The sequence below is a fragment of the Dermacentor variabilis genome, chromosome 5, assembly GCF_050947875.1.
Source record: "Dermacentor variabilis isolate Ectoservices chromosome 5, ASM5094787v1, whole genome shotgun sequence".
Taxonomy (NCBI): Eukaryota; Metazoa; Arthropoda; class Arachnida; order Ixodida; family Ixodidae; genus Dermacentor; species Dermacentor variabilis.
In genome coordinates, this window is record NC_134572.1 from 21,815,500 (window position 1) to 21,837,481 (window position 21,982).

Consider the following 21,982-nt stretch of genomic DNA (forward strand, 5'->3'; position numbering starts at 1 on the left):
CGTAATTGCTGTTTTAGAATACGGGCCCTGATAACTGTCGCTGTCGTAAACTTACCGCAACAGCACAATGTTGAGCGCGCTGATACCTATTTTCACGAATAAACTTTGTTGCATTAAACAGCCTCATCTTGTTAAAATCTTGAGCAGGAACTATCGCATAATAATATTATTCGAGAATCTGTTTACTTGCCATACTTCGTCACTCGCTAAAACAAGTGAAAAACGACCGCTGTTCATGTCACATTTCTTTTTGCTTCTTCTAGGAACAGCTGAGGCTGAGCCGACCGCTACTTCTCGGAAGGACGTGGTACGGGCTGGGCAGACCATTTCTGCAGAACACTCTAGCAGGAACGACGTTTCGAACGAAGAGGCAGGAAACACTCCTGCGACATCGCCGAATAATGCTCCCACCGTAGCTGCCAGCGAACGAACCGCTCTGAACTCTACGAACAACAACAACAGTACGAGCAATGGGGCCACTGTCGGCACCTCGACGGCGTTGCCTCAACAGGCGTTCACCGCTGATTCCACGGCTCAAAACGCTGACCACAAGCTGGCTACGGCCACGTATAAGAGTCGCGATTACCCAACGCCGCAACCGACCGTCCAGAGTTCTTCGTCTAATACCGCTACTGCCACCACTCAACATGACATTGGTGTCCTGGCACATGTGCAGGAAGACGGTCCTAGTCAAGACACCGACGACGCTGTAGTGACCGGACGCAGCAATTCATCAACAACACAGAAAACGGTTACCCCTACCACTCAGTCTACGAATTCCACGGCGGCGCCGTCTTCAGTTCGACCAGAGACGGCAACAGTGCTGGTCAGGGTAGACGAAGTCGCATCGTCGCTAGGAGCATCGCCTACGAGGTACGGACCAAATTCAACCGTGACGGCGCCTCCCAAACTAAAGAAACCGCCCGAGAAGACTAAAACGACTTCGTCTTCGGTAACTCCTCACCAAACAGCCGCATCAAAGCAGGTAACACCATCACCGTCTCGAGAAGTAGCCAAAAACACTTCGTCATCCCCTCCTAGCGGCGCAGCCGCTGCAGTCGCTGCGATGACAAACATATCAGAAGGAGAAGAAGTAAGTATTACCGTGATACCAGAACAAGAGGAGCAAGTATCTAAAAACGAGTCCACGTCTTCAGGACATGGGAAAGCCGCGACAGAGCGGTTCAAGGAAACCACAATAAGAACTGAGAACGTGGAGAGGTTAGCGTCAGCGAGCACAACTACGACATTGCGAAGCCAAATTTTTTCATACGTGAACTACACGGATGAGGATGATGCCGCTGAAATAGCGGACGAGAAGTCCTCTACTGAGAAGTCTAATGAAACGGAAAAGGCAACCAATCTAAAGACCATAGATTTTCACGAATACTCAACACGAGAAACTCACCAATCGCTTCTCTCTCCACTCCCGGCGGCATCTCAAACGCTCCAGCCAGAAGTTCCGTCCACATTAGGTGAGCGGGAGAACAGCACACTCCACTCTATCCCTGAATTTCCTGTGAACTTATCTGGCCTGAACAGCTCTACTTCGGTCGTAGTAAGTGTCTCTTTCGCCGGCGATGGCAACGAAGCCTTTGTGGCCACCAAAGACAATGTGTCGTTGCCGAGTATCATACCAGAGCCATCTCAGTCATTAGACTTGCAGAACCTGGTTTCGAATTACAATATTAGCTCCCCGAAAATTGGCGAAAATTTCACTTCTGCGAAGAGCTCCAACGGATCCGGTCATATTTCAGTTTTTCGCCCAAGCTCTACTCAGCACCGTAAGTACAGTCCTCCGACGAGAAGGACCACGGCCGCACCATCGGTGACCACGCCTAGCGTTGTCGCCGCCAAAAACCATCACCCTGGTAGGGCTGGTCTTCACTTACCGACGCGCAAGACCACTCCCGGTGCGCCAGGCTCTGCAACACACAAGCCTCACTTGGGTCGCAGCGGCACTCGTGCTCCATTCGGCAACATCGGTAGCACGCGGCGCACGACGCTTGGAACCAAGGCCACGATCCGACCGCTGACCAAGATCTTCGACCGCGCGCGCACACGGCCACACACAAAGGCGACAACACCGCGTCCCAACCGGGGACCCCGTATTCGAATCACCACCGGCAAGCCGACGCGTAAGGGCTTCCCCATCGGGCCGAAGCCGACGCTGGGAAACGAGACAAGCTTCGACCTGGACGCCTACACTCGCCTTCTACACATCACCCGGCGTCCATCGCGTCCTCCGGAGCCGACATGGCGTACGACTTTCTTCAATCTCACGGATCCAACGCCAGCGCCCAACGAAGTCGAGGCGCCCGTCATACGCGTGGCTGGCATTGCGAAGATCGTCGAGGGCTGGGACTGGTCGCCGCTGCTCGGTGATCATAACACGCACGAGTTCCGCTACTTGGCCTACACTATGCGGCGAATGGTCAGTATTTGCTTTTAGTATTTGCATTTTCCCGCCGAGATATATGTTTTTATAGAAGTTTTCTTTCGCAAGCACTTGACAAGCTTAACTTTGTGATGCCAGTTTGTCCCTCCGTGGGTTATGAAGAGGATGCGTTGAAAGGCATGTATTTGTAGCATCGATGGCAGTCGCACACTAATCAGACAGATATGTGGACGGAGGGAATAGAACTCGTATACAAAGCATACGTTGCGTGTTAAAAGACTAGGTGTACTGAAAATTTATTCGGAAGAAACCGTTAAGACACCTGTGACAGCCGCTGTCTTGCTTTGGTACGTTCAGTTAGTAGATAAATAAACTGATCACTTGGGAACACACAAACAGTTTACACTGTTTAGATTGTTTAGAATGTTTAGATTTGAAGTTTCCATCCTTCCCCCCTTCACACACATACGCACACAATTTTATGACAAAGAGTCAACACCATTCACTTCAGCTCTATGTGTTCTCTTTCTCTCGACAGCTCGCTTCAATCTTCCGCCGGACTTCTGAAGGAAGGTACCTTTACCGAGTAGATATCGATGGATTCAGGTGAGAAATAGAAATAAGCTTTGTGCCTACCTTTATGTATTACAGGAAAAACATGATTTTCCTTTACCGCAAGCAATCTCAGCTGCGTGTTTTCCTGTACACATAAGGATCATACTTGCCAACTAAATCTCTTCTTTGGGCGGTCTCTTTCTGCTTGCCAGCACTTTGAATTAATCAGCTGTGCTTTTTCTTTAAGCTAATACGAGTTAAACCTACTTCAATTAAACGAGTGAGTTCTGCAGTTCTTCGAATTTCTGTGCATGAAATCAGGGATGTAGCCTACACTTTGGTTTACTAGTATCCTCTGGCGCGAAGACCCTCCCTCTGTCCCGGTTCTTTTTTTTAAGTAATCACGTCAGTTTCAAGTGATTCTTCCTTGAGTGTTGTACCCGTAGAGGCATGGCCATCCATTACCATGCACACTGCGTGCGCAGTGAACTACAGTCGCTAGGAAATGTCACCAGTGTCGCTGTCCTAATGCACAATTCATTTCAGAAAGTCCGTTTGCTTTCTTACCGCCCGTCTGCGGGTCCTCCTCGAGTGACGACTCATGAAAGCCTAACGAGAAATAGACAGATCCAGACTTGCGTCGGCGGGAACGAAACAGGCGAATGCGCGCACAGCGCTTGGCGAGGCGCGAGAAATTACGACCTAACGTTGGCAAACTCGGTGCTCGACGCGAGAGAGGCATCGGAAGTCACGATGGTTTGATGCGTGGTATGAATGGGCGTCCGTAAGGATGTCGCAAGAAAACCGAGGTTTTCGCCGCCCTATAGTTTCTTATCTAACCCCGGAGGCGTTTAATTTGTCTCTTGACTCATCAGAGCGCGTGGGCACACTGACGAGACTGACTTCACCCTTCTTTTTTCCTCATTTGTGCTCTACATTCCATCATGTCGATCATGACTGCTTCTTCTCTCCTTATTCTTTCTTATCTTTCTCTCGCCTTATGTCTTCCCTCCATATGGAATAGCGAACCGGGTGCCACCTTAGTTAACCTCCCTCCCTTCCGGCGTTATCTCACTCTCTTCGTTTTCTGAAAACGCAGGTGCTTTTCCCTTTCCCTGAAGTTCGATGAATTTTTAGCTCTGAATCTATGTTTGTTTCATCCAGTCGGCCTGTGGCACACACGAAATTCAGTTTTATCTGTTTCCGCATTATCTTGTTCCCAATGATTTCATTCGTTTTCAGATTCGTACTTCATACATGTAAGGCTGTCTCTTCGATACCACGCACATCTCCGTCTGAAAAGCTCGCTCCTTCTATTTCGGTTTTCTCCTAGGCACGCGTATTACACCAGCACAATTTTCTCAGCCCGAGAGAAGAATATACTTTTATTTTAGGCAATCATTGGCCTTTCGATAGCTGTCTTTTTCAATTATGTGGAGTGTTATTAGGCGGTCTCTATTAGCGATGGCCTTTTTTTCTTCTTCCTGTTGTACCATTCATTTTGCTAGAGTCTTTATTCCTCTCATTATTCGTTTCTATTGCTGGTCTTTTACTCTACTGCCTCTTTTTTTTAGAAGATGTGAGCTTTTTTTTATTGCATTATTCTAACCGCATAAATCATGGATTGTGTATGCCATGTGATTAATTTGGTTTTACATCTGTGATTACTAATTTAGTTCCAACCAGGATATTTTTAATCAAGCCAAATACAAATGCACGAGAAATACCTGGGCTCAGATATCTTTCTTGATTTAGAAATACCGAAGAAATAAAATAAGTAACAAAGGAGAGAAAATTTTTTACAGAAATTATATTTGCTTCAATGCATGCTATGGCAAATTGGAAGTCAGTTCGGCTGAACAGCCGTAACGAGAAGCGAAAATATTGCGACAGGTCCTGGTTCGCTGTCAGCGGATTATTGAAGCGACATGTTTATTATACCCATGGGCCTTTTTCTTGGTCGCCAGGCACTAAAAATCGCAGGAAACCACCACCACCACCTCCGCCGCCACATAATAATAATAATAATAATAATAATAATAATAATAATAATAATAATAATAATAATAATAATAATAATAATAATAATAATAATAATAATCTTTTGTGGCCACTGCAGGACCAAGGCCTTTCCCTGCGCTCTCCACTTACATTTGTCCTGTGCCAACCGATTCCAATTAGCGCCCGCGCATTTCCTATAATTTCATGGCCCTACCTAGTTTTCTACTGCCCTTGACTGTGCTTCCTTTCCCTTGGCACCCACTCTGTAACCATAATGGCCAGCTGGTTATCTAAACTATTCAGTTATGCCCATGCGGCCATGACTGAATATATTGCGGAAAATCGAATACTAGCTTTGTTTATAAAATTGATTTGTCAGATTTGATACAAAATTGTTTGATTGGTGTTCTAAATTTCATATGACTGAGTATTCCAGTTTCAAGCCTGTTTCAGGTATTTTTATGTTTGTTTTTCCTTTGAAGTTACAACACTTAACCGAAGAACAAAGCGCTAATGTGTGAGCTTTGTTAATTTGGTGCAATGTGCTTATTTTCGATTGCAGTCCGGGCAGTGTCATCGTGGACTACTTCGTCCTGTTCTATCAGCGAGGCGGACCCGTGGACCCTGTTGAACTTGCTTCGGCATTCAATTCTCAGCTTGGCACGAACGGGTCTCTAGGAGAGGAGTTCTTCCTGGATCCGACCTATACGCAGTTTGAAGGTGCGTTCTTCTTTTAGGAAAAACGACAGGAAGAATGTCACTCAAGGAACTTGATGGTAGTAGGTGCAAATTTATGAACGGGATAAACGAAGCTTCAGCTCTGGTCCCTTGCTAGTCTCATAAAAACGTGCAGTACGATAATGTTGTCACTACATTGGCGGCAGAACCAGTTTGAATGAAACTTGTTGCCTACAAAAGCTATCTGCTATAGGAGACTGCTCGAAACTGATATTGATTTATACTCCAACGTGCTTATGTAAAAATTTGGCAATCGTGAAAGAATCTTTACAAATGTAATGGTCAGGGTTAGGTATTTCTATATAAAAACACAACTCATATCGCAGTTTTGTAAACTGCGTTTGTTGGAGCGTCTGAGGGGTATGAATAAGTTTTGTTACACTCAGTATTGTAATCTTAAGATAGGAGTCGAGTAAAAATCACGTACTTAGCAATTTCATCTATGTAAGCTGTTAACTAATCTATTGATATTGTCTAGTTTTGATTCTATATATTTACGTAAACTTGCGTTATACTTGAAGAAATGGTGTCACAAAAGTGTTGTAAGACAGGAGCTTGCGCATTCAGGAGTCACCTAACGAACTGTAGAGCAAAGTTCTTTAGGAGGAAAGCCCCTCGCTTCATTACAATTACGCGAATAGTGTACCATTGCTAAGTAAATGATGTTGGGGTGAATAGCCTTGGTCTATACTCAGTGCTTCCTCCATTCAGCGGAGGGGAGTTACACCATTAGTATATTCCATCGGGGCTTTAGCACCAAGTACCGTTCGCTAGGACGGATGAGTGACGTTCTATAGGATAGCAAGCTCTACCACTTTTTCTTGTGCCAAGTTTCGAAGTTAGCATCAACGCGCGCAGTGTAGCATCGGAATGACGGGAGTGTGGGAAACGGGAAAGCAGAACTGCCATGCACTTGCAGATATAGGAGACAATCCATGAACTTCACGGATGTGAATATGAGACTTGCTGCGCATCACCCCAGCGACAATGCTAGCAGTGGAACAGAGAAGAAAGATAATGTTCATTTTCGGCTATTGGCAGCGGCGTTTGCAGAGTTTCTCTGTCGCGTGACATACAGAAGCATGGCGCAAAAAGGAAAGATCGGTTCATTGGTGAGGGCCACACGAGAAACGCCACTCCGGGATTGGCGTTACTCCTGCACGGCAAAAGTACATTAGCGAAAATTTCAAGTGATATAATTTCACTGCAAGAGTGGCTGTCGCGGCTTATAGGGAAGTTTTACATGCCACACTTTCGTTTTTTGCTTTCAAATGATTCATCATTAGTGAACTTGTGGGAGTGCGTTAACCTGGGCTACTTGGTACACGTTGAAGGGAATCGAATAATGGACTATATTAATACTTCCCACCTTTAGCCGTTCCGGATTCGAAGCCCGCTTGTACACAAAAGTTCCAGTGTTGGACGCCAAATTTGGCTTCGACAAACACCCGGCGTCAGTCTTCATATGTCATTCCGGAATTCAAAGACGTTCACGTACTTTTGAGCGCGTGTCCGAGTACTCCAGGTAGCCAAAATTTATCGCGGGCCCCTCTCCACGGCGTCTCTAATAGTTCACGTGTTACTTAGTACAATAAACCAGATCAATCAATGAATAATTCAATTAATTTGATTTCACTGGAGGACCTGCACCACAAGAACTATACAGGATCTCTTGAGCGACACCATTAGCAGCACGATGGGGCGTGTCGTACATTGCTTCGAAAATACAGTCTTTAGGAACGAACGCCAACGACAGATGGACAGAAACACGTTCGCATTGCGGATGAGTGGCAATGCTTTCGTGAGCGCAGGGAGCACATTTTCCTAGCCAATTTTATTATGTCCATTTAGTTGCATTCACAACATCGTTGTGCGGCTGTAGTAGGAATTTATAATTCCATCTGCAATGAGTACAGGCACGTAGCCGCTTTCTCTTTCACTGTCTTCACGTTGGTGATATTTGTTACGACGGAATTTCCAGCTAAAATGGCCTCATTGCAATATGGGTGAAAGGCACAAACACTAATGTATTGAGCATTGTGTGCATGCGTGTTGATGAACCACATACGGTCGCACTTTATCATCCAACGCCCCGCCCTAATCACTTCTAATAGCCAAGGTGTTGCTTTGAATGCCAAAATACGTAAAAAACCAATATTAGTATTGATTGCTAAGGCCATTTTTGTGTATCTCAGTGGTCGGCGTGGTACGGCCGAAGCCACTGGCCTCGTCCTCTGCCGAGCCACCGGTACCGCAGTGGGCCATCGCTGTCATTGTCATCGCCACAGCGTCACTAATCTTCATCGTTCTCTTCGGAGCTGTCACGGTGAGTGTTGTGTCATCAACCCTTAAATAGAACGTGTAGTGGCACTCTGACGTCACTGAAGTCTTGAATTGTTGTATCTGAGATAGAACGTACGTGCCTGTGTGTGTGTCTGTGATGTCACTGATTAGTAACTCTGTATAGCTATATAAGACGGCTACGTAAGTGCCTTGTGTTTCTTTTCCGTTGTATTGCAACTGGCAATAAACATGTGTTCTGGTTAGTAGGCTACTGCGTACTTGAAGACAGAACAGTGAGTGCAAAAGCTCTTGCATCGGTAGTGTCGAGGGTAACGATCCTGTCTTCCTGCAAAGGCGTTGCTGCCTCCTGCCGTCCTGAGCTGTATGATTGGCTTCTAAAATGAAAGATAAGTCACACGTTGAGGGAATTTGACTTTCTGATGCGCAACCCTGGATTAGCTATAATAATATTTGGGGTTTTACGTGCCAAAACCACTTTCTGATTATGAGGCACGCCGTAGTGGAGGACTCCGGAAATGTTGACCACCTGGGGTTCTTTAACGTGCACCTAAATCTAAGTACACGGGTGTTTTCGCATTTCGCCTCCATCGAAATGCGGCCGCCGTGGCCGGGATTCGATCCCACGACCTCGTGCTCAGCAGCCCAACACCATAGCCACTGAGCAACCACGGCGGGTCTGGATTAGCTATAACTATATATGTCTAAAAAAACGATGCGTTCATTCTCAAATATGGCATCTGGTAGGTGTTATTGCTGTAGAGAGAGAGAGAGAGAGGGGTATATACGAAGGGCAGGGATGTTAACCAGTCAAGAGTCTGGTTGGCTAGCCTACGCCTGGGCAAGGGAGAAGGGGCAGAGAGAGAAAGGAAATACAAGGTGTAGAGACGTGTATGGGCAGTGCTTGAGTTAAAGCCGCTCGCACAAACCAGAGGTTCTGAGAAAGCACAAAAGTGCCTTCACTGCCTTCTGAGACGATGATCGGTGGGGACGGTGCTCTATAGTACTGTTTGTTCACTCAGAGGACGATCATCTAATTTCCTCAATGCGTTGGACAAACATTGTCTTTGTGCTTGAAATTGAGAACAATGGCACAATAAGTGGTCAATGTTCTACTCGCGTCCGCAAACGTCACATGCAGGACTATCAGCCATTCCAATTAGTGCTGAGTAGGCATTCGTGAAGGCAACTCCAAGCCACAACCGACACAGAAGAGACGCCCTGCGTTGGTGCAGACCGACCGCAGGTCTGAGTTGCAGTGACTGCTGTAGTTTGACGCAGAACATGTGGGCACAGTTCAAGTTTAGCATTTCGGCCACAGAGAACCTGTTTTGCATTCACCAAATAGGCGGAACACAGATAAATATTAGTGGACTTGTGCAATTATCAAAATTTCCTCAGAGTGATGTGATATCACGGTCCCGCAAAAAAAAAGTAAGATTCATATCACGAGGGTCAACCTTCGTGTTTTTATTTTTGTGAGACCTATGTCTCTCCGTAAGAATGCGAGTACTCGCTTTCCTAAATTTTCCACTGTAATTATTCCGTCGTGACTATTTTTGTATTTGACGCCTGTACCTGCGGAGGATCCTAATCACAGAAAAGATTATAGAAGCTAACGATTTGTAGGTTTCGCAAGAAGTTTCGTCCGAATTTTCGCTGGGGATATCCAGCTTCATTCAACAGCGCAGCTTGTCACTTATCTTGCCCTTGTTCTCCACTTATAAGAAGGGAGGTCTTGCGGAAATCTTCAGCACCCGTTTCCGGGCAACGTTCTGAGTAACTTGATTGTCTGGTTGCCTTCTTTTCAATCTATGTCTCTTACAGAAATGTTTCTGAATTATTAGCTTCGTTATACGGCGTGTCGTGGTACTGTTTCGCTTTGCATATGCATATCTTTTCTTACTGACCAGAGCTTAATTTTGATTATTGGTATAGCCGTGTCATCGGTAGCCTATATTCCCAGAATCTCATCATTTAATGAAAAAAAGAAACAAGCCTTTGGCGCCTTCTGAAAAAGCCTTAGTCGACATTGGCTCATACATATAAATCGAAACCCCACTACTTTGATGGGCCTTCTGGCTGCCATATTTTACGGCTGGTTTCTGAGCATGCGAGCTACGAATCTTTCAGAATGTGTGAACTTGATACGTACACGACACCAGTCGTACGCTGAAAAAGAAAATCTTGCACCGACCAGTAAACTAACCTGGGTCCGTCCACATGCGAGACAGGCGTTCCTTCGTTACGATTTATTTATTGATTTTTTTAATGACGCTTGCCCTGCGGAATAAATGTTCACTTAAATAAAAGGGTGGAGAAATTGTGTGCTATTCCTCATGCCGAAATTGCAGTAGTGCCTCCGCAAAGTTATAGCTCATGAGTCGATGCCTATAACTGTCCATCTGGTCCGTATTTAGCTTGGGAGCTATTATTAACCTTTCTCCGGTAGCCTTCGTTTCACAACAGGTGATAAATGTCCACTGGCTGCAGAAGCCGGAACAGAACACTTTGCGCAGTTCACTGGGCATTCAGATATTGGACCAGAGGCCTAGTGACGGAAGGTGTAAGAGCCACCGCAGTTCACATTCTCCGGAGAAAGACTTCTTCCACCCGACAAAGCGTATTCCGCTAAGCTTGCTCTGCAGGTTGAGAACGGCTGCACATATTTTACAAACAAGCTACCACCACTTTTTCAAACCGACACAGCGAATATAAACGACAACGTATTTACAAGATTATTTAGGAGTGGGATCCGGTGGAAAGGTATGAAGCTTGTGCTTCCTGCGACTAGATTTTATTTACATATGTAAACTGGGCTACGCTAGGAGATAAGGCGCTATGAGTGATGAAAATTACTGTACGGGAAATGCTGATGAACTAGTGAAAAATGAAAAATAACAAAAACAACAAATACTTTACGCGAAATGTACATGGCTTCCACTACCGCAATTTTTCATTTTACCTTTTAGTGATCCGCATATTATTACATATTTGTGATTGTATTTAATCTTATTACACACTGGATGTCTCCAGAAGTGTGTTGATTAAGCGACAGTAGACATAAATCATAATTAGACATTATAAGACATAAATCATAAGCCATAATAAATAACTAGTCGGCGCACTTACACTTCCGTTTGCGCCTGCAGATATACGGTCGCACGGCTGAACGGCGCAAGTACAACAGTCGGCTGCAAGACGATGACCTGGAGAACGTGACGTCATCTCCTAGCAAGGAGTGGGAGAGCAAGCTGGCCGCGTCGTACGAGAATTTCGCCGCCGACAGCGTGTATGACACCGAGGACCTGCACTCGCCCCCACCTTCTCACGATCCGTTCCAGTACGACGACCGGTACAAGGTAACCGGTGAATGGGCTCTGGGCAGCCCCCATACGCTTTCAAACTCACCAAGGAAGGGATACTAATATAAATGGGAGATGTTTGCTGGGCAGCTAACCAAGAATGAAATTTGAGCTGAAAGCGATGTCGCAAATGCACACTGCACATGCACGATGTGAGCAAGCGTACTCTTTCACAGCATATCTCAGTATCGGGTTGATGCCGGTGTACTTCAGGAAAAATAAAAATTATTTTGTCTGATGGTACGCAGGGGCAGTGCTGCGCTAGCGACAAAGCACGGCTGAAATATCGAAGTGTGGTCCGTAGCGTATATCCAACGCAGGTATTAGCGCGACTCCTCGGTGTACGAAGTCACTGCAGGAGTAGATGAATTTGTCTGCATTCTTCCGCATGTAGCGATTAACAGTGGTAGAACAAGAAATGTCTGTGGGAAGGCAGCGTTTAAACAAGAGGACTAGTCTTCGTCATTCCCCTTGTTAAAACGCTGGATTCAGCAACATTCTTTGTTCCAGCACTGTTTATTTATTTATTTATTTATTTATTTATTTATTTATTTATTTATTTATACATACTGCAGCGCAATTTGCGCTATAGCAGGAGTGGGTTAAGAAATGTACAGAAAATGCATTGGGGTATACAGCGGTAAACACAGGTGCACACTTTTAAAGAGCACAGATGAAAGGAAAACACACAAAAATACAAGTGAACACTTTTACAAAAGAGCACTGATGAAAGAATACACAAGAAGTTATACAAATGCTTCCAGGCATACCCATGCCTGATTATGCCCATACCCATACCCATGATTATGCATCTGGGATGGAGGTTGCAAAAATTTGGGATGTGCATGAGCGAATGGATCCAGGTAATGAATTCCAGTCTTCGATTGAGCGGGGAAAAAAGCTGAATTTGAACATGTTAGTACGTGCGTAGTAGGGTATTAAGTTTAGGTCATGATGACTTCTCGTTGATGATCCCGGCGCGAAGTTAATGTAATTATCATTTGAGAGCCTAACTAAACAATTCACAGTGCAATGCAAGAATTTTAATGATTCGACACGGCGACAAGAACAGAGCGTGTTTAGGTTCAAGGAAGAAAGTGTTGAAGAGGGCGAAAAGTCTCGATCGTAACGATGACATATAAATCGCACAGCTTTTTTCTGTATAGCCTCTAGTTTATTAATCTCTAACTGCTTATGCGGGCTCCAAACTACAGATGCATAATCAAGAACAGGGCGGTTAGAGATTTATACATTAGTAACTTTGTGTCTTTAGGAGATCGGGTTAGTGTTCGCCTCAAATAACCTAATTTTTTAGTGCTTTACTGCATATGTAGTCAATATGTTCGGACCATGACATGTTATGCGTAAAAATGACACCAAGATACTTATACTCAGAAACCTTATCTACTGTACGGCCATTGGACGAGTAACTGAAAAGGGAGGGGGAATATTTGTTGCAGAAAGACATCAGAACGGTTTTATTGAAATTAATGTTCATTTGCCAAGTGTCAACTGTTAACTGTTCATTTGCCAACTGTTAATAACTTCAAGTCTGTATTTCGCTGTGAACTCTTCCTCGTGTTTTAAGCTTCCGCATAATAGGCAGGCAATGCACAAATTAAGTGCACATTTCCGGATTTCACGCCACAACTTGCGCAGACATTGTCGCCGAAAACAAGATTGCATCTCGCCGAGAAGGTTGATCTAGAGCCCTATTTACTTTCTGCACTCTTTATGTTTTGTTCTACATTATCTTTTTACTGTATTAGTTCTACACTACAATGCAGAGATCATCTTTATGTTTTCTGCGTTTGACATTGGGCCCTTAAAGTTAATTGTGCGCACATTTCTATTGCACTACCATAGTTGTTAGTGGTTGACCTAGATTCACATTATCGCAATTTTGGGAAAAAGTACACGTAATGTCGCAACTTATGTATTTGAAGCATTTAATATCGAAAATGAAAAGGAAGATTCTCTTCGTACTAGTGTCCTCTCTATTAATATGTTAAATTAGTTAACTTCTTTGAAGGGTTATAATGAATCAGTAGTTATCTTAGTGTCCCGTGTGTGCATTTTTTCCTGGCTTTCTTGTTTCCTTTGGCGCATGTGCCCACACTTGTGTGCACACGAACAACAGCGGTGAAGTAAGCTTAGTTGCAATAGGAGAGCACATGCGTTATTTATTCCTCGTGCTGCGTTCGTCCCACTTTTGCGCTGGGTGCGCCCGGCATCCGATGTTCTGTTAACCAATAGGAACACCCGAGCGCAAAGTTACCACACGAACAAAGGAACGTTCAGTCGCGAGGTGACTGGTTCTGAAACCACCTTGTAGATTTGAGATTTTTATTGCCATGACATATGTGCAGTATAGTCATTACACAAGTGTAGACGTGTTTGCGTCTTACCTGGAATATTGAATGTGCACTGTTGATGTTCATTATTATTTTTGTGGTCCTTACTTTTCATGCAGTCATGGTAGGAGGATATTGAGGTAAAATTTCTTTTCATGATCTTTTTGTCTTACAAATATTTTTGCAGTAAAAGGCTTACGTGAATATATGTAAAAGAAAAGCCATTTTTGGTTACGAGAAACGTTCTGTGCAGTAATTATCCTACGATTTCAGAGAATGTAACAATAATTTTCGTCTTGGGCGACTTCTTGATGCACACTTCTCCTTTGCTTTTTTTTCACTATAGCGGAAGCAGCATCATATGCAGCTTCAGCTCGAATACCAGCAGCGCCAGCTAAAGAAGGAACAAGAACAACAACAGAAACAACAAAAACAGTTGTATCAGCAACATTGGTGGCAGCGTCAAAAGCAGCACCAGCAGCCAGCACAAGAACACGAACTGCAAAAGCAACAAAAGCAGTGGTATCAACAACATTGGTGGCAGCGTCACAAAGAGCACGATCGACGGGAGGCACATGAACAGCAAAAGCAGCACAAGCAATTACAGCATCAACAGCAGCAACAGCAACAACAAAAGCAGAGGCATCAACAGAATTGGTGGCAGCGTGTACCATCAACACTGGAAAAGCATTGGCAGCAGCATCAAAAAGAGCAAAAGCATCAAAAGCAGCAGAAGCTTCAGAAGCAGCAGCAACAGCAACAGCAGCGATTGCAGCAACAGCACATAGATAGTGAGCGAGACCAGAAACTCAGGCGGGAACTCGAGGAGAAGGCGGCAATCGAGGCTAGTCTCAATGCTCAGGACACGTGGCGCAACAAGTGGGGCGTCCTGGTCAACAAACTGCCCCTGCACGCACGCGACACCGCCTTTTGAGGAAACGCGTTCGTGCACATTTGTACAGGCTCACACAAGTCATTTGGTGGAGTTCTTCAGCCATAGCGTTTGCAAAACTCCGTGCCATTTTTCCCTCGACCACTTACTTGGCCACTCGCAGGCATAGGCATTCCATGTGAAGGAACAAGAATAAAAAAAAAGCATCAGAAGCTTATCATGCTAGACTTACCATTGCTCAAATATGCTACCTTCCTTTGTCGATCAAACAGAATATGTCATTCTTTTATGCAAATTATTTTTTCTTTAATTGACATTGAAACAGTGCATCCGCATGGAGTTTTGCAAGTGGCTTGGCTGAAGAACGTCCCCCACCACGCACCTGATGTCATTAGTCCTGTTTGTTGCAACACGTTCCAGGGAGCAGCTGATCGTTCCTACCCCGAGGCGGTGCCACCATCCCTCTTGTCGCCTGCCTTATACACTCACGAATACTCATGGGACCTCGTGCTGCCCTCTTAAGGTCGCGCCAGTAACTCAACAACACGCTTTTGCACTGAAGCAGTCGTTATATTCATTTTTAGGCATGAAAGACATAGAAAGGAGTGCAATTGTGAATAGGGTTAAATATTATTGTAGGGTTTTTGTCTGAGGTAGCTAGTGGTAATTGCCTACTTACCAATGCTTTCTTCTTTTTGTTTGTATTCATTAATATTTGCTATCTACGTGGTATGAACTGAAACAGTGAAATGAAAAAGCTCTCCGTGTTGAATATATTTGTTCCAGCACTCGTAACGCGGAGATTAGTGTTAAAAAACCTGTGTTCAAGGTTGCTGTCACCAATCTAGTTAACTTATATAAGTACTGTACACTTCCGTTGCATTGAAAATGCTACACTGAGGAAGCTGATTTGTAGCGATGAGCCAGCCCTGCAGCTATAAAAAGAATTCATGTGCTACCTCGGGCATAAAGCCCCGCTTTCACAGGACTCATTGTGCTTGCCGCCGACATACCCTGGCGGAAGACTTCTCGACAGCCTTTCAGCTCTAATTGTCTCTTGTATGGCCCAGAGGGCACGCATTGACTGGCATTGCTTGGTAGAGTACTGCTACACACCAGGGGCGGAGGGGGGGGGGGATCTGTCGACAATGAAAGATATGGCTTAAAGTCGTCGCCCAGGATTGACAGAATCTACTCGAGGAGCAGCAGTACCCCACAGATTTCTAAATATTGTAGGTGCAGGTGGAATGGCCTTCGCAGCTTCATTTTCACGCGAGTACCCACCAACGCATCTCACGTCAGTGCCAGTGCTCCAAAAATCTTCGGTCTGCTGGAGAGCACCATACTCAAGAAGAAATCACAATACACGTCAGCTCTTACTCTATTGCTGGGCACATGTCTTTCTGTAGCTGATTTATTAGTCTATTAGGTCTTTTTTTGGCACACAAGTCCTAGAAGTAGTTTTTTTTATCACATAACATATTTGAAAATTTTAAGAGTGCAATGACAAAGAACTGAATGTACCCTTCTTTCTCCGAATTTTTTTCTACCATTATGTTTAGCGTTGGTGACCACGGCTGTTCAGTAAAAGCAGAATGTGTGTTACGCCAACTAGTCGTCGTACGTCAATTTTATGTGCATTAGGAGATAGCATAACTGAGATCTAAGACAGGGACGGTCACTTCGTAACTTATTCCGCTGACTGTAGCATACTAAGGATAATGTTGTAAAAAGTGAACGTAAAAGACCAACGAACCAAAACAACGTTATTTATGCCAACTATCTTTCCTTCCGCATAGCTTCTGCGCCATATTACTTCACAAATGTATCCAACTAGCTCAAACCAAGCTTTCGTTACTGAGTTTAGCTTTTAGTGAAAGTTCTCTAAATATAGAAAGAAAGTTGGATTTTGACAAATTTTGCTTTGAAACAAGAAGCTAATTACTCACGAGTCTTTCAAATAGCCTCAGGTCTTACATCAATCGGTTGCTTTCCCGGCACAGTACATAGTTTTTTATTATCTTCAAGTCTCATAGGAGCGCCTAACATTGCGTGGGATTTGTTTCCTATCGCCTAGTCGCTTGTTTTAGGACAATATACTCGCCTCCACCGTTTCTTCTTTTTATTTTTAAATTGCGGTAGGTGCATGCCTCTTTCATGAGGCAATTGTTTTCCCTTTTTGGCATGAATGTCGTTGAAATACAGAATAAGGTGCGTACCGTCCCCTGCACATACGCATTCCGCCTGCAGCTGCAACATTTTATGTTAAGGCAACCTAATTTTCGAGCCATATTATGCTTAGCTTTGGGAGATTGACGTCACCAATAAAAGCAACGCTTGGTATAGGTTAACAATTACTATTGAATTTTTCGTCTATTTCCCGACTGGAATATGAAAGGGAACCTTCTGTTGGTATTTATGGCGTTCAACTGATTCACATAGGCGGTGAGGAGACATAATGCCTACAAAACGTCTATTTTGGCGCGGACAGACGCTTCACAAACAGGAGTAATTGATAATTAAGTTTGCATGATCTAGGCTCAGCCCATTCCTATCAGTGAAGTTACAAAAGTCAAGGCATCCACCAGTCTTTATCGTTCTGCTATGGTGCGAACCTTAAAGTTGTAATGGACGTGTAGCCAGTGCTCTATGATGTGCGCGTAATGCTTAATGTAAAAAGCAAGAGGAATCAACCACGCATTTTGCCAGGACCATGCTATGCAGGCGGAATGAAGGCGCTTGTTCAGTCTTCACCACCTTCGCTGCCTGCAAAACTGGATAATCTGCGTGGCATATTGTGAGTTACAATCAAGACATCACCCCTTGTAACAGCAGGTGTGTTTTAGCTATTTATATTCATTCTTTCATAGCAAGTGTTCTAATGACTTCAGCGCTCGTTCGTCCAGTTAACACATTATGCCTCATAAATGCTTTGTACAGCCACTATAGCATGTAGTAATCATGTATGCCGAGATCTCAAGGCAGGAAGGTGCTACTACCACCCTTGAGTCTATTTTTGCATGAGTCATGCTATATATGGCTCTGTATACTTTAGCAGAGGGAGCCTCAGTAGTTCACCTTGTTTGTAGTTTATCTTATTTGTCACGTCATCGTCACACTCACTTGTAATACACATGCAGTAGATGTTCACCAGAGAATCTAGAAAGTAGTTTTGAGATAATACAAGTCACTGTTTCTTACCTAGAACAGCAGAAAACATCATGATCAAGCCCTCCAAGACTCTAATAACAAAAACATCCGAGATGTATAAAAAGATACATATTTTCCTATTTACTGCTAGAAAACAGAAAAGTTGTATACAAGCTTCAGCTAACAGAACATTTCCGAGCGTAGTAATCCCGTACGCAATTTTCTCCCGTATTTTTTTCTCTGGAAAAAAAAATGTTTACATCACTTTAAAAATACCCTATTCATATTCATCTTTACACAGTCCGAAATGCATTCTTTAGCATTTGTGCTTTTTTTAGACAAAAATAACTCTTGAAAGATAAGAACTGGCCGTTGACGGTGATAACTTGAACCATACACAACCAAAATTGCACAGATATGTCTAGAGGATGCCGTGACATCTGTCCTATCCTTTACACTGATAGCAGGCCACTGTGAGATCAGTGTGCCATGGGCGATTAGTGTTTCTCATGTCCTGCTGTGGCACAATAATGTAGTGCCACTCAATACCAAAATATATGTTTCTGACACAAAGTGTCTGCCAACTGCCTCAGTTACTGCAATCATAGCGCGAATGTGTTAGCTTTCTTTGACTAGACTGTAGTGACTGTTTAAATATTGCAATGGAGAGCGTGGTTTTGTCCAACTAACCCTCAAGGAACCATCATTCAGCTAGTCAGGATGGGTCAAGTGGTTACTGTTTTTAACTGCACTCTAGATTTTCGTTTATATTTATGTGTGCCTCAAATTTCTGTACATTGCTAAGTAAACGGCTATACATTTTTGTCGTAATTATTGCATATTTATTGAACAGGTACAAAGCAATGTACCTACATCTTTTGCCTTCTTGTAGCGCTCAACATATGTCGTGTTGATTCTTGTTTTTGTGAGCTGTTGTAACGTTCACTAACCAAGATGTTACCAATAACGAGTATTTTTTAATGATTGACAGGTTTTTAGGGCGACAGCAGAACGACAGATGTTATGTTTTTCTACAAATATCCGGCTAAAAATAATTAGGGCCAAAAAGTTTCAAGGTGATTCAATTACTGCCGTTCAAGTACAGCGATTTACAAAATTTAAACAATTTCGAATAGAAATGAACGTTTTTTCTGGTGTACGTCTTGGTTAGCGCCAATTGGAGGGCTTTGTGAAGCATCTTTTCGTGCAGACACCAATATGTAGTCAGCTTAGTGCAGAACTATGCGTGTATATTGACTTACATGCCTAACTTCTAAGTCACCTCCACTTACTTCTAGAGCGCGTGTTCTTGTTTGCAATCATTATGTACGGGTGTCACCAGATCAAACAGAACAGAAATCCGCGGAATAATTTGCAACCGAACAAAATGAATGTTGAATTAAATTTATATCCACCTAATAACGCTATATATTTTCTGCACTATATATTTAAAGCATTGAGCTTATTGTACACGAAAGGGAAATGTTGATTCGAAGGGCGTATTGCGCAGCGTAGCACCGTCAGTCGGAAGTTGATTGACTTTACGTGAAAAGATGCGTCATGTTGTTGACAGCTACCCGGGCAATTAAAAATATTGTTGACGAGCGATAAACAAGAAGTCCATATTTCACATCTAATGCCTGATGCGGTGGTAAGTTAAGCGCCTCCACATGCATTGTTACAGCTTAACACTAGAAGACGCAACTTACTGTTTAAAAATACATGGCATATGTTGGTCAAAATTTTCTTTGTTGACCAAATAAAAGAAAAAGTGTAGTTACATCACATTGAAACAAAAAAGAACGATCATATCACACTCATGCTTGCGCGGGCTATTTTTGTGCGCGTGTATAGATGATATTGCCACCACGTGACCACACTGTTACAGTTGAAATCCTGTCTTATTTACAGCAGACACAAATATTAAGCCTCAATAAGTCTAGTCTCACTCACACAAAAGCCTCTCGTATGTAGCACTGTAGGTGACGGCACAAGGCCTGCAAGTGGAACACTACGGACGCAACCTAGTTTTCTGCCTTGCACCTTCCAGCTTTGACTTCTCGCACGCAGCAGTGTCGCACTGCTTTCGGAATTCGAGTTGTGCCATCGATGTCGTTTTTCCTCTTTGCAGTTTGGAAACACGATGTGAAGAGCAGAGGTCTTTTGAAGTCACGCGTTGCATTTGTGTTTTTGTACCACACGCTTACTTTTTCTCAAATATATATGCTGCTTCCGACAATTTCACTGTCCTCGTGTGTGCTTTATTTTCGTCATTGATTGTGCACAGCCTTTCGGGATGGGGCTTAAACTCCAAATTTTATTCAGCTACAAAAACTGTTGTCTTCTGGGCCGGTAAGGTTCTGCAGTGAAAATGTCGCTTACGAAATGCGAACAGCTCAAACAGCAGTCGCAAACAAAACTTATTGAGCCAGAATAGACATATGATGACACCAACAGTTCAACGTTTTTTTTAACGCATTTTCGATTTTCCGCAATTAACCGAATGTACAGAAAGTCGCTTTCTATGATTCGCTTTCCAGGGCAGAGTACAAACTCACTCATGATATCTTCCTACACAAGCAGATAAAGGGTATCAATGACCATGCGTTTCTGCCAAATTTTACTCCGTGGTTGAACCTAAAATAATTGCTTATTAAAAGGCGTACGGCAAGCTCAAAGGTAGGTGTGAATTTCATAGGTGCAATAAAACAGCAATTTCATTGTGCTTCAGCATGTCGCACGTCTCTACGATTGTTGGTTATTGCTTACAGCCACACTGAGCAAGACTGCGTCTTACATGCATCGAGTACTTTCGCATTAGCCACCAGTCACCATAGGAAGAAGCAGACTAGACGTGTCCGTAATTAGAGCAGGCGGAATACGACCGGCCCTACAATACGTGAAGCGTAACGGCAGAATGATATCTATGCGGACAGCTAAAGCGTAGCGGGCTGACCTCGGGAGAATATTAAAAACTGATTTTTACTTGTCTGATTTAAAACAGTTGCTAAAGGTAAATGGATAATATATTCATAGCCTAATATTGCGGGAAGGTTTGCAGAAATCGTGGGAAAAAATTTTATGATAAAATATACAGATTGACTGCTCTGGCTGCCTTCCAATCAAGGCGGACCCTTTAGAGGAGGACAACACCGCTGTTGTCATGGCTTACACCGCAGCTGTGAAACGTGATCCCTATTTGCGCAAGGCTGCCATGACGTTGCCACAAATGAGGAAAAAGGAAAAAAGGAGTAGACGGCGCGAAGGGTCAAATATTAAGTCGTTCTGCTTTCGTGGCCTCGGTGATCAATCGCCACCCATGGTAGGGAAAGAAAAGTTGCCGAAGAGTGTTTGGTATACCTAGCAAATAGTATTACCTCTACTTTTCTTCCGTATTTTTAAATTTTTTGCTTAGATAGTAGGCCGTACGCGGCGATAGCTTTGCCATTGCCTTTGATGTGAAACAACGTTATGAACATGAACTAACCCAATAAGAAGGATCTGTTGTTTACGGGCGCACTAGTGCATAGTCGTCCTAAAGCTTTGATTTTTTTACCGCACAACTCTCAAAGACACGCAAGTGTGTTTTAACGTTATGTCCTTGTTTTGATCGTTTACAACACTCAAGTCCCAAGTCAAAGAAGAGTTCTCACATGCTCAGCTACTTCTCCGTCCATCTTTCGACGTTTAACTTCGCTTTTTTCGTGGCTATGCGCCACTAATATTCGCGAGAAATGTTAGAGTGGCTCTTTTTTCACCGTCGCATTCACTTAAATTGTGTACTTCCACAAATTTAGAACCATCTGAACCCCTGTAGTGTAACCAACGAGAGTTTCAGTGACGTGAAGGGAAATCTAAGACAAAAAAAAATGGATGTGGCTTATCTAAGGTTAAGCCCAGGATGCGAAGCATACTAGCCTTTATTTTAGTTGTTGAACCACTGTTTAGCCTGGTGAACTGCTGTTGCTTGGCTATATTTGGTTCGGCTAGACGAAGAAACAACTCATGCGTTACTCTGCTTCGCCTTCAAGAGTGGAACGCGACAGCGTTCCCGTCGACCCGCCAAGGGGTGTAAGACAATGGGCTACGGCGCAGCGACTACGCGCCCCGCATTGGACGCGGTGAGCGTCGAGCAACGCAGCGTTCGGCGCGGCAACGAAATGTGCGCCTGAGCAAGCGACGCACGCCTGAGCCTTAGAAACAGGTCGTTTCTAAGGCAACACCGCAT

At 43.9% G+C, this 21,982-nt stretch overlaps 1 protein-coding gene across 2 annotated transcripts in view; it reads left to right on the top strand.

Moving 5' to 3' along the window:
* Positions 1-19,993, top strand: part of LOC142582345 (uncharacterized) — a 238,370-nt gene extending 218,377 nt beyond the window's left edge. Inside the window, exons 2-8 of one of the 2 annotated variants that reach the window (XM_075691954.1) lie at positions 264-2,434; positions 2,937-3,004; positions 5,517-5,674; positions 7,888-8,018; positions 11,146-11,355; positions 13,832-13,852; positions 14,059-14,126. In XM_075691954.1, coding sequence (XP_075548069.1) covers positions 264-2,434; positions 2,937-3,004; positions 5,517-5,674; positions 7,888-8,018; positions 11,146-11,355; positions 13,832-13,840 — 2,747 coding nt within the window. In that variant the 3' untranslated portion in view covers positions 13,841-13,852; positions 14,059-14,126. Of the gene's footprint in view, positions 1-263; positions 2,435-2,936; positions 3,005-5,516; positions 5,675-7,887; positions 8,019-11,145; positions 11,356-13,831; positions 13,853-14,058 lie in introns of both variants that reach the window. The other variant, XM_075691953.1, reaches the window with a different exon arrangement.
* Positions 19,994-21,982: the final 1,989 nt, after the last annotated feature.